This window comes from Perognathus longimembris, chromosome 24, assembly GCF_023159225.1.
Source record: "Perognathus longimembris pacificus isolate PPM17 chromosome 24, ASM2315922v1, whole genome shotgun sequence".
In the NCBI taxonomy this organism is placed as follows: Eukaryota; Metazoa; Chordata; class Mammalia; order Rodentia; family Heteromyidae; genus Perognathus; species Perognathus longimembris.
In genome coordinates, this window is record NC_063184.1 from 15490205 (window position 1) to 15504005 (window position 13801).

The 13801-nt window shown below is 37.4% G+C and overlaps 1 protein-coding gene across 4 annotated transcripts in view; it reads right to left on the reverse strand.

Annotated features, from left to right (window-relative positions):
- The window catches only part of Npnt (nephronectin), a 61383-nt gene that overhangs the window by 42785 nt on the left and 4797 nt on the right, over positions 1–13801 (reverse strand). For 2 of the 4 annotated variants that reach the window (XM_048333787.1, XM_048333789.1), the window contains exon 3: positions 4827–4877. The exons of the other annotated variants lie outside the window; for them this stretch is intronic. In XM_048333787.1, coding sequence (XP_048189744.1) covers positions 4827–4877 — 51 coding nt within the window. The remainder of the gene's footprint in view (positions 1–4826; positions 4878–13801) is intronic. 4 annotated transcript variants of the gene reach the window in all.

The following is a 13801-nucleotide window of genomic DNA, read 5'->3' on the forward strand; positions in this document are numbered from 1 at the left end:
TCTAGCTCATCCGAATTCTAGTGTCAACATTTTGTGTGGATTCTAAGATGTCAAATTCACAGTCCTGCTGTAGTTAAAAAAAAAAAAAAAGAAAGGAAGGAAGAAAGAAAAGTTAAAGTGCTTTGGACTGTTATTAAAAAGGCAGCCCGCTAAATGCTCTCATGAACAAAACTGCAAACCATTCCACACGGCTGACTGAATTTTGCCTCACAACATCCAAATAAGGCAGAAGTGAGCAGATGTTTCACCAGACTACATGGAAAGCACAGAAAGTGAGGTCCCAGGTCCAAGCTCAATTGACCAGTTCCTCTGGAGTGCTGAAACACAGCGGAACAATTTGAGGGAATTCGGAGGAGAGTGAGGTGAGAGCAAAACACTAAGCAGAAAAGAGAAAGGAACCGATATTGGTGGCCTATGCCTGTAGTCCTACTCAGGAGGCTGAGATCTGAGGACCACAGTTCAAATCCAGCATCGGCAGGAAAGTCTATGACACTCTTATCTCCAGTTAACCAACAAAAAGCTGGACATGGATCTGGGGTTCTAGTGTTAGGTCATTGACCTTGAGTAAAAAACAAAGGGACAGTGCCCAGGCTTGGAATTCAAGCCCCAGTACACACATGTACACACACACACATACACACACTCACACACACACACACATACACACACTCACACATATACACACATGGGAAAAAGGGGTAGAGAATGGTGATTAAAGCTATTTAAGTTACATACTCAGGAAACAAATGCAGAAGGAAGGAAGGAAGGGAGGGAGGGAGGGAGGGAGGGAGGGAGGGAGGGAGGAGGAAGGAAGGAAGGAAGGAAGGAAGGAAGGAAGGAAGGAAGGAAGGAAGGAAGGAAGGAAGGAAGGAAGGGAAGGAAGGGAAGGAAGGGAAGGAAGGGAAGGAAGGGAAGGAAGGGAAGGAAGGGAAGGAAGGGAAGGAAGGGAAGGAAGGGAAGGAAGGGAAGGAAGGGAAGGAAGGACCATTAATATCCATTAATGACTGTTAAATATGTAATCCGTGTGTGTATGTGTGTGTGTGTGTGTGTGTGTGTGACTTAACTCGTGCCTGGGCAGTGTCCCTTTGCTTTTTTGCTAAAGATTGTCACTCTACCACTTGAGTCACACCTCCACTTTCAGCTTTTTGGTAGTTAACTCGAGATAAGAGTCGCATGGACTTATCCACCCAGGCTTCCAGTTGCATTCCTTAGATCTCAGCCTCCTGAGTAGCTGGGATTACAGGCGTGAGCAGCCAGCACCTGCCCTTCCATCATGTTTTTAGCTCATCATCCTCAATGATTAGGATGATATTCAGTACTATATTTCATGATCTGACTGCTGCCTATCCTTCCAGTCTTATCTCTAAGCACATGTACATAGCAGCTGCATTGTAATTCACAGGAAATAATCCTCTCTGATACCTCCACATGGTCCCAGGGAATGCCATTTGTCTCCTTCTCTACTGGAACCCCATCTAGTCAGGTTTCAATATTTATGTCAACCATTACCATACCAAGATCTGCTTTAGCTCCTTCTACAGCATGTATTGCACTCCCTGAGGATGTCATAAGCCGCTTGTACACTTCTACCATAAACTGTGCACATGTTGATATTTATACATGCATACCTCATCCTGCATGTCTATGAGGTTTAAATACACCATACCTCTTCTGGAATAGCATACAGTCTTCTGACAAGGACAACCAGGACAGGTGTATATGCTATTAAGAGAATACAGAGGACAGAATTCCTCTGCAGGGCAGAATGAGCAGAACAGATACCAGGAAAGGTTTTAAGAGGAATTGTGAGCTGAATCTTCAAGAATGAGTAGAAACTCACCAAGAGAATAAGTGAAGAGATTTTTACTCAGAATCAGTAGCATAAAACAGGCAGCAGGCACAAAGGTTCTAAAACACAATGGCAGGACACTATGACTGGGGCCACCCAACAGCAGCAACAACAGAACCAACCCTTTAAATAGAAAGCAGTTGTCAGCCTAAAGAGCCTTACACTCAAAGAGTCAGGATTCTACCCATGGTTGTAAATAGCCAGTAGAATATAAACAGAAGATGGCACAATCAGATTACTCTTTTGTGTTTCCAAGAATATAAATAAACATCTTCTTTAGACCCTTAAGAAAGAGTTAAGATCTGTGATATAGAATAAGGTCAAAAGATAGTCAGACAAAATACTTTTTCCCAGTAAGCTTCCTTTCCTAGAAACTACCATCCACTCCTCATGATCACATTTTGATCATCATTTTTATTCCTTTTATATAGAAATGTGTGGCCCTTATTTCTTTACTGGCTAGGTACCAATGGCTCACACCGGAAATCATAGCTACTCAGAAGCCTGAGATCTGAGGATTGCGGTTCAAAGCCAGCCAGGGCAAGAAAGTCCTTGAGACTCTTATCTCCATTTAACCAGTGAAAAGCCTGAAGCAGAACTGAAGCAGTTCAAGTGGTAGAGCTCTAGCTTTGAGCAAAAAAGCTCGGGGACAGCACATAGGCCCTATGTCCAAGCCCTAAGACTGGCACAAAGAAAAATAAAGTGTACTGAACTGGCTGGGTATAAAGATGTATTCTTCTCTTTATGGAATAAGAAGTTCAGCCAAGTCAATGATTTCGACCCACAAGAAACCAGTGTCGAGTATGAAACAGGCTCTGTGCAATGGAACATGTAGAGAAGAGACAAATTTCTGGCTGTGACAGTAAGGATGGTGTTCAAGAGAAAGTGGCAATGAGCTATTTAAAAATAAATGTGGGGCTGGGGATATGGCCTAGTGGCAAGAGTGCTTGCCTCATATACATGAGTCCCTGGGTTCAATTCCCCAGCACCACATATACAGAAAATGGCCAGAAGTGGCGCTGTGGCTCAAGTGGCAGAGTGCTAGCCTTGAGCAAAAAGAGGCCAGGGACAGTGCTCAGGCTCTGAGTCCAAGCCCCAGGACTGGCCAAAAAAAAATTTAAAAAAAAAATGTGAAGTCAGGTGCTGGTGACTCACTCCTCTAATACTAGCTACTCAAGAGGCTGAAATGTAAGGATCACAAGTCCAAGCCACCTGGGACAGAAACATCTGAAAGAGATTCTTTAACTCCAGTTAACCCACTAAAAGTCAGAAGTGGAAGTCTGGCTCAAGTGGTAGAGTTCCAGCCTTGTGTGGAAAAGCTACTCATGAGTGTGAAGCCTCGAGTTTGATTCCTGCAAGCACCGGCACAGGAATACACAAAGTAGCTATCCTTTCTTCACAAAATAGAAAAAGCCAACCGAAAGGGATAAAAGATATTCTGTTTATGAAAATGGGGTTTTTTTTTCCAGCCCTTGATTTAAACAAATGCAGTAAACTTTTTTTTTCAACTGTGAGGCCAAAGGGAAAACAAGAAAGAATTTTTAAGAAATTACAACTGATAGATTATTATTCATACTGTGCCAATCCCATACTCTTCTATATTTAAAGCCGATCCCATATGGAGAATCAATGGAATCATCAGTGATGGTGTTTATCAATGCTTACTAAAGAGTAGAAAGGAAGGATAGAGTTCAGTGGAAGAAAACGGAACCAACTCTCTGCCCTCAGATGTTACTCTGGAATTCAATAATGCATCAAAACTTTCTCCTTCCAAGTCTCACAAGTGCTTGGAACTGAGTATCTTCCAAATGGGTGTCATCACCTCTACCCTCTCCTATATGGTTCTCTAGCTCACCAAATCACAATCAAACGCATCAATGCCTTCATTCCATCATCTGCCGTCTACATCAGCACCACTACCTCTGCAGCCATTTTATTCAACGGGGACATGAGCCTCTCCCTGAGTTAAGTGCTGTCCTTCTTTTCTTATCTGATCCTCATTTAAAAATCCTACAATGTAAGACTCTTATCTACAAGTCACCAAAATGAACTCAGGAAACTCAGAAAAGTTTAAGTTCCTCAAAAACATAATTTCTACTATCAGCTTTCTCTGTTCCATCAATGCCCCAATCTCATGTTGCTCTTCAAGCTTTTTATTTTTTAGTTTATTTAATCAATTTCCTTAACTTTTATTTCTAGTGCTATCAATGTTGGTCCCAAATGTTTCCTATTAAAATTCTCATTTAAAAACATTTTCTATAATACATATAGTAATATCTTGCATCACTTAAAGTACATTGTCTTCTTGGAACCAATTCCATTTGAGCATTAGAATTTCATGAGTATTGCTCCAAAGTTTTCCACTAAAATGTCATAGACTGGTTTGTTAAGTGGAATTTATTCACTGACCCAAATATCTGAAACAAGGAATGCTTTATATACCAAAACAGTATCATGTGAACATGTATGTGCTATTAAAACAGTCCGTATATTTTATACAACAAAAATGTTTCTTACCTGAATTGTTCCATGAAGAATTAATAAATATGAAACACATTTCCCTCAGGTAAATGATAGGTTGATGTTAGTAATTTCATTTGGTGGACTTAGGGTTTTTGTTTGAGGTTGTTTTTTTTATTTTTTTATTTTTATATTTGCTTCTTTAAGTGTTAAAAATTTAAACTGTCCTTTAGGTTAGAATGGAGGTCAATTTATTAGATTTATAAAACAAGAGAAAGGAATTATAAACTGAAAGAGAAAAGCTTAATGTAACAGCTGAATTAAACTTAGTATAATTAAAAACAGAAAAAACACATCTCTAAAGAGAACAGTCTCCCCACTAACCCCCAAAAATGGAAGTGGAAAACAACTAATGTTAAATGTTGTTGTTTATAGCCTTAGAGAGTTATTATTTAGAAGTTATGCCTTTTCAAGACATAGATTAGCCAAAGTATTTCAAGAAATAGGTTCATCTAACCTTTGAGCTGGCACCTTATCCTTGCTATTCTCTGCCTTAAGACGTAGAAAGCTGCAAAACAAATGTCCAAAAAAAGAAATTCCAGATCTTTTTTTCTGTAAGGAGGCTGGACTTGGGTATTTATCAACTTGTTACATTCCCGGAGACTTACACACATTCAACTTTCAGTGCTTTCTGAAACAAAAAAAAAGTCTAGGACACGTTTAAAATAGTAATATTTTAGTCACCATTTTGTTATTAAAAGCATTTTATAACAAAAATATTAACCAATAATTGAAGTTTTGCTATTCTTCTGTAGTTGGAATCCTAGTGAAATATCTCAGGCCTTTGGTGACACTGGTATAATCCAATCCAAAATTTCAATTCCAATTTTTGACAATATTAATTTTTGGTTCCTAGAGACAGTATCCTTTTATTTAACTGAGTGTTGGACAAGACATCTGAAAAAAAATTATAAGTTTTGAACAATTAGCAACCAGGTTGGTAGTTGTTAACCTGACATCTTTACTTACCTGCCTTTCACATACTGTATTTTTCCTTCTCTCCAGCCCCAGGGAGGAAATATTAAGGTTGATTTTGTTTTCATCCCTTTCACTGGACTTTTTCTTCTTGCATGGCTGCTTTGGTTGTCAATAGCAACAAGAATTAACTATGAAAGCTCAGCCATTTCACTTGAGGATGCATAAATCAACCAGTTACGTGGAATGAAAGGGAAAAAACTTGAAAGACTAGTAATCATGGTCAGTTTTCAACCTACCAAGATTCCTGGAAGGAAAAGAGTGATTTTATTGCTTCTCTTTTGGAAGAATGCCTTCCTTCTCTAAAATATAAAATGTCAACTTTAATGTGTCACTTTTGTATATTTATTTGTTCAATTTAAACATGTGAATGGAGTCTTGGTTGTAGAGGGAGCTAGTAGAAAAAATTCCATATCCAATTTGATTCATTAAGAGTGATGTTTTACCAAGTGATCCAGAATGGTGGATCTGTATTTTAAAGGCATAAATTACATGTGCCTGATAGACTTTTTCCCCATGTTGGTTAGGTTTGCAACAATTCATGTTTTTATTGCTGTTTTCAATTTTGAAAGAACTCACCGTATCCTGATGTTGACACATTTATTAAAATAGAATAATGAAACAAATCAAATGTGATCTAATTATACAGCTGAAAATGAATCAAAGGATAAATTACGTTCTGGATCACATCGTAAGGAAAAGTGTTTATGCATTATAAAGAGAAAAATTATAAAAGGATACCGTTTCTTTAAATTTTTTACTGCCAATTTTGAATGAGCTAATGTATCACAAAAAGTGTTTTAACACAAGGTAAAACAAGTATTAAAGAGTAGCAAACATCATTATTTTCTAACTACCTATTTTAGTTCTATGAAACCAAACAGTTCTATATCATTTACTTTCTTCTTATATCTTACTTAAGCTTGGGTCACATTCTTCCTACTTAACATAAATTAACCTGGACATACACCGTAAATTTTACAGTATATATATATATATATCTGTTAAGCTTGCATAAAATTTTAGTCCATGACCCATAAGTTAAAAATTTACATTTTCAAACTACATACAACTACATTTTAAATTAAAGAAATGTTAAACTCGGAACAGATTGCTTCCAGAAAGTTTCTCTATTCTTTATTGATTAGTCAGGAAGTTTCCATAGGCAGCTATCATGACTATTTTTTGTAAAGTTACCCAAAATAAATGTACTACATGCATTTGTAGGGATGGAGGGCCCTATGAGTAGCGCAAAAGTGGAATTCATTAACAACATAAAACACTATTTTAAAAAATCAGTCCCATTTTCTCCTAAAAATGTTTCTCTACAGCTGTTTTAGCTGGTCACTGGAGTCAATTCAGAGAGCACTGCCAGCATAGGTACACCGTTACAACTCTGGGACTATCTTACAAACTGGCCCCAGAACCACTTTTGGTTCATCTAGGGCCTCCAGCTGATAATATGTGCTTTACTATGCATGGTTAAAACTAATAAGCACTCTGATAATTTTATGAAGTGTGACTCACTCAAAAATTAACAAGCACCCTGATTATGTTACAAAATCATGACTCATTCAAATCAGAGAAATGAAACTATTCTGATTAATTTTTCATGCTTCTATAATACAAGCTTACACTTTGGAGACAACCTGCAGTTGAGACTGCTGAAGAAAAGGAGATGGATACAGCTCAGTGATAGAGCACTTGTGTAGAATATGAATTTCTGGGTTCAATCCCCAAAAAGAAAAACAGAAAAGATTTATAGCTAGGTGTATTGACTTATATCTATACGCTATCAACACTCAGAAGGCTGAGGCAAAAGAATTTTAAGTTTAAGGCCTATACAGTGAGACCCTGTCTCAAATGAGAGAGAGGGAGAGGCAGAGAGAGAGAGAGAGAGAGAGAGAGAGAGAGAGAGAGAGAGAGAGATCGAGCAGGAGAGGGAAAGGGAAAGGGAAAGAGGAGAGAAAGTACAGGAGAAAGGAGAGGATTGAAAGAGAGAAGGAAGAGAGAAAGAAGGAGGAAGGGAAGAAGGGAGAGACATCAGAAACCTTAAGAAAATAAGTCCTTTTCTTTATCTTCTTGGATATAGTTTCATTTACTGTAAAAGATTATAAAAATACCCAAATTCTAGACCAAGTAAAACCTTAAGAACATATAAAAGTGTTAAAGTGTGTGATGGCTGATACGGTTACCAACTGATTCAGACAGAAGCACATAGCCTTTTAAGCAAGAGGCTCCTCCCCACACGTGACAAATGCCAGGTAAATGCAAGAAAGGAAAAGGTCTGCCCTGACATGTTCTTCTACCTTTCAGCCTTCAATATTGGCTACAAGAAAGGAATAATGAGAATTTTCTCCACGCTCCAATTTTTATGCTTTCCATTGTCAGAAAAGCAGTTGCCGTGAGTCTGCCAAACTCAATTCCTAACTGCACAGCTCCGTGCATTCGATAACACCAGCACCTACATCCCTGAAAACAGGTAGGAGCAGCATCTGAAAGCTTAATGACTTCAGTGTGCTTATTCATAGAAATTAAAGGATACAGAAGAATTCCTCAGACTCTACACAAGTATTGAACATTTACAGTTATTTCTTCATAATTTTATACTTTTCTTCTGCAAAGGTGTCTCAAAACTACTTCTGCCTTAGTTAGAAAAATATACATGGAAATATCTTAATACTAGGCTACCAGACATCAAGATACACCAAATACCTTGTCAATGAATTTAAAACCAAATCAAAAGACAAAGGCTCTCCATATGTCATTATATTTAAGAAACACTATGAAAATGTATGAAAGCATGTGAATTTGGACCAATTTATCCACTAAAAACTATTAAAATGTGGGCTGGGAATATGGCCTAGTGGTAGAGCGCTTGCCTTGCATACATGAAGCCCTGGGTTTGATTCCTCAGTACCACATATACAAAAAAAGCCAGAAGTGGTGCTGTGGCTCAAGTGGTAGAGTGCTAGCTTAGAAACCAGGGACAGTGCTCAGGCCCTGAGTATAAGCCCCAGGACTGGCAAAAAACAAACGAACAAACAAAAAAACCCAACCTATTAAAATAAGTTATATGTAACATAACCTCTAAACATATACATTTAAACATACTGTGAATACAGTCATAATACTAAAGGTATATATATGAAAATAGAACTAGGAAAATTAAAGGAATGGGTGAGGTCGGGGGAGATGGGAGAATTATTGATCAATATGCATTGTACTCACAAACTGACATGTTGAATTGATACCCTTCTGTACAACGACTTAAAGATAATAAAAAAAATTAAAAGCAATAAAAATTCTGTAATACATAGTTGTAATATGTGTTTTTCTATTAATGAGCAGTGGGTTTACCATTTGTTGCCGGGCAAACATTTGGTATATTTACCAAGTCTATAAAATCTAAGCACCAAAATAAAATAGAAGGTCCCAAAGACTGGAAGAGTATTTTGGGTGCCAGAAGTTTATACTTGGAAAGTCTACCTGTAGAGTTAGTTTCTGTAAATTTAGCGACATTCTTCTTTGACCTTAGTTCCTTAGGGAACTTGCATTGAAAAGGAATTTAAGCCCTCTAATTTTTGCAAATAAGCCTCCTTTGAGGCTTTGAACAAAGCATATCTAATGCTAAGAACTGCGAACTCTGAAAATGTTCAAAAATCTGCAAATATTATTGAGAAACACTGGCTGCCTATCGAGGGCTAGAACTTAGTATCAAAAAAATAGGGATGTTAAAAATATCTGTGTTGGGGGTGATATTGTCCAAAATAAATGCACTCATTGCCTGACTTATGAAAGTGTGTAATTCTAGCTACTCAAGAGACTGAGATCTGAAGATCAGATTATCACCTTAAAAGCATGCAGGTAATTCAAATGACTCAAAATGCCTAGAAGGTAAGTCTGATGTTGGTGGCTCGCACCTGTAACCTGAAGATCCTGGTTCAAAGCCAGCCCAGGCAGACAAATTCAAGAGACTCTTATCTCCAATTAACCAGCAAAAAATTGAACTAGAGAAGTATGGCTCAAGTGATTGAGTGAAAAAGCTAAGTAAGAGCCGGAGGCCTGGAGTTCAAGCCCTAGAACTAGCATGTGCACACACGCACATACAGGGTGAATTCTATAGACGAAAAACATCAAATCTAAATGATGAGCATTGGCTATGTCACAGGGAGATGGGAAGTGGGGAAGTACCCACTAGTTTTTGACTTGACAACTGATCAAAAGTTTGAGAAGCAGACAGTGTTGTTCCAGCAGCACAGCCCTGTTGGTTCAAGGACAGACTTAGCAGCTGAACTTCCAAGGGTTTAGAGTGCTTTCCTTCCAGCTTGAGAAGTATGAGCATTTCTAAACCACAAAGGTTAAGGACTGCCTGGATTAACTGTGTGAGGGGACCTCAGGAAATTACAAGACGTTAATGTTCTTATAAAAATCAGTTCTCATTGGGAAAAGAGTGTAAGAACAAAGTCATTTCTGAGAAATTTATCTTTGAAGACTATACTTGCTCAAAAATTACCTGTTAGGGAAAGGTCAAGCTTCTTCAAAATGGCTTTTAGCTTGGAATCTGAATTCTAAGACCACTTGAAGTCACTCAAAGTACATGGTGTTCTTACACAACCTTTCAAGGGGAAGTGGAAGTTGAGTAGTGTTCATCAAAAACTTTTATTTCCTAAGCGTTTGGGGGGATTCAGGTTCACTGCCAAAAGTGATTATCAAATTATCACTGCCTTGCTTTTATTCCTATCTCAGAAAAAAAGAGTAAGTTCTGTATCCTCATTCCAAACTTAGAAAAGGAAATTAATCAACTCAGGACAATGAAGTCTATTTATCTGTACTAACCTGATCTGACCATCTCTGACAGGGTTCTGAGCAGCCAAGTTTCCCAGTTACTGCTAGGCTGCATACTACCACATAAGCATGTATAAAATAGTCATGCATGTTCAACACAAGTTGCTATGGTTGTTGACTACAAACAGAAGGCATCCAGTAGAAATAACTTCCCTGTGAGTTGCAACACTTTGAGTCACCTTCCAGGCTGAATTCAAATTTTCTAATTTAAGAGCTAAGGTTGAAGCCCGGGGTTAAGAGTACTTGCTTAGCACACAAAAGGCCTGTGGTCCTATACCCAACACTGCAAAGGAAAAAAAAGATGAATTTATTCTTAATTTTTTAAAAGAGAATATCAAGACATAAGTAATCAAAGAAAGACATAATCTATACAATTTGTGATGAAGGGCAGGAAGTCAATGTCTAGTGGAGAGAGTAAATATTAATAAATCATATTCCTCCTACAGACTAAACTTGGGAATCTAGACAGATACAAGTAAATTGTGAAATTTAAATATTTCATTTACTAAACTAACCCTCTCTGCCTCATCTAATGGCCTTTTCATGTGAAATACAGAAGGAATTCAATTACTTTCTCATCACTCTTTCCAATGTCTACAACCATTAGCCAGCAATATACATTATCCAACTAAAATTACTAAACAACTCCTAAATAGCTTCTAAATGAATTATTATTTCATGGTTTCTGTGTTTCATTGACCTATACATTTATCTAAAACTTAAAAAGAATCTAACAGTCTACATGGGCTTTGTACAGCTGTAGCTGTTACTTCCTGCAGGGAAGGGAGAGAGCAGAAAATACAGTTCAGAAGAAAGCAAAATCAGTCTGTAGCTATAAGCTTCAGACCTTTCCAAAACCTCCAACCAAAACACCTCAAGTTTCCCTGCAGGGATAAAATATACAAAACCATCCTAATTCATATCATTTCCTCAAGAAACCACAAATGGCTCACTGATGGCCAAAGAACTCAGGTGAATAGCTTTACTGAAACCTGAACTAGCTGTATCTTGAGGTTTTATGCTTTCAATTTTAAAATGCCATTGTCATATGTCACACATACAGCCAATCCTCACATAAACAACGATACAGGAATATAACACCTATATATTTATATAATCTTCTCTACATTAAAGTTCTCTGATACAGTTTAGAGCTACAGTATGTCTTGAAAACCTGCTTGTAAAATAATAGTGTAACTAAAACATGTTAACTGGCTAATCTGGGAAAATGTCAAAGGGCAAGCTCAGGAATCCTAAGTTACCTGGTGCTGCTAGTTAAGAATTGTTTCCATAGTCTACAAAGAGCCTTTTAAAGTAAAATATATAAACACCGAGAAATCTCTAGTACAGGAGTCTTCATTTGGTAAGAGAAATTGTTCATATAATAAACGGTAACGTTTCCTTAAGATGTTGAAAAATTAAGGAATGGAATAATTACAGAGCAAGAAATATTTTGTGTCTATTACTGAAGGACTGTGCATAGTAAAGATGCAACCATCAGTGTGTTAACATGGTAAAATATCACTTGACAATAAAGACCCATATTAATATTAAACATTACCATTATATTAATAATCAATATTAATTGTATTAATTATATTAGTCACTGTATTTATTATCAATATTCAGTATTAAAGTGGATATCAGGACAATTAGAAACATCAAAATTTGAATTTTCAGCATTCAAGAGATCTATTTATGACTCAAGAAGACAAAATAAAGAGTCAAAGAACAGAATGAAGCCAAGAGTATGAACTATTTGGGAACTATGAAAACACAACCTGCCTCATTCTGGAATGGGTTGTGCTTTTCCCTGCAGGGCTGGAATGTGGGGACAGAATGCTGGGTGGTAGAGGCAGGAAGCAGAAAGATCAGATTCAATTCCCATCTGAGTTGTAGCTCTGATCCCTTTCCTTAGCGTAGAGGGATGGATGGAAAGTCCCTCGACTGAATATGGCCTTGGGGCTAAACATAGTGACTCATGAAGAAGAGGTTTCTTGATGGGGTGAGGGGGGGGGGGGGGCTGCAACAGTACTCTCTTCAAAGAAGTCCAAGGAAAGGAGGCTAGCAAATAAACGTGACATGTAGTATGCTTTGTGTACCTATGTGGATCTGACTCCCATGACTAGTAGGTCAAAATGGGTCAGCAATGTTTAACCAAATGAAATAGCCCCTCATCAAAGTATCACAGCCCAAAGGGCCATGCAAATCTCCTAGACAGCAGACACCAGGGGGTCTGTGTATATAGACAAGAATCCTTTCCTTTTGCTTTGCTTTCTTTTTTTTTTTTTTTACACCCAAGGCATCTTTGATAAGGGAATACATACCTCTTAGAAAAGAACTCTGAGATTACTTAAGGTGAGGAAGCCAAAAATGATTTCTCGCATTACATTTCCTAAAAGTTGTCTGGAATGTCTGTAGGGAGTCCATTTCCAGATTTAATTGCTATAGAATGGCAAGTGACAAACTTGTAATTTCATGAAAGCTGTCTTCAAATCATAATTAGGAAGGTTCAATGTATTCTATTCACCTCTTTGGGGGGCTGTTCACCCCTTTGAGCTGACCTCTTGCCCTCACATTCCTCAACCTGTTTATATCAAAACAAAGGAAGGCAGGCAGAACTGAATTGACAAGAAACATTTGGACCATAAAGATTCTGGAGAAACACACTGAAAAACCTGTTTATCTATGAATTCATTTTTACATCCTGCCATCTTCAATATTAGTGATAAAGCAGCATTTGGCCCTTTTAAATTTTTTTCAAGGAATTTTATTTTACTGAAATAGAGAAGTTGAGAAATATTTTTAATTTCGGCAGTATAGACACAAAAAGTACACTTATCCCGGCTAATTAACAATTAAAGTGATAGCACAGATTTGTTCTTCCTACAATCCTGTCTCAGTAGATATATTTCTACATTTTTTCACTTTTCAAATATGTATGTAGTATTTACTCAGTGCTGAGAATAGTTTCAAGTGCTCTACAAATTCTAACTCATTCAAAATGTGTTAAGGTCTTTGAGGTATGTACTATTCTAGGTTTTATTTAGGGATGAGGAAAAAGCAAGCATAGGACGTTGAAATACCTGACCTAGGTTAGACAGCCAAGAGATCAAACTGGAATTTAGTACCAAGAAATCTAGCCCCGAGTGCATGGTCCCCTCCATTATGCTGGCTCTCAAACCTTCACCACATCTAAGATAAGCTGTGTCTTGTGCAGACATCGTACAGATTTTATAACATGACCATTTCAATAATTAACTTGTTCCATTGAGCAGTTTCCTCAGATTACTGAAGAATAACAAGATGGAAAAGATAAATGCTATCCAATATTTTATTTAACCTCTTTGCATTCTATTGGAAAAAAAATGAAGCTATAAAAATACAGTATCCTATATGTTAGGAAAGCTACTACACAGAAAGTAAAACATTAGGAATCTCTTAGATGATTAAATTTCTATAACGCTCACTGTAACTACAAAAACTCTCCGTACTCACTGAAATTCAGAATTGCCAAGCGAGTAGATATTAGGAAGGAAACTCATTATATGGTATGGAAATATACACCAGCTCTGAGCTTCCTGGGGAATTCCACAGTTGATGAGCCAC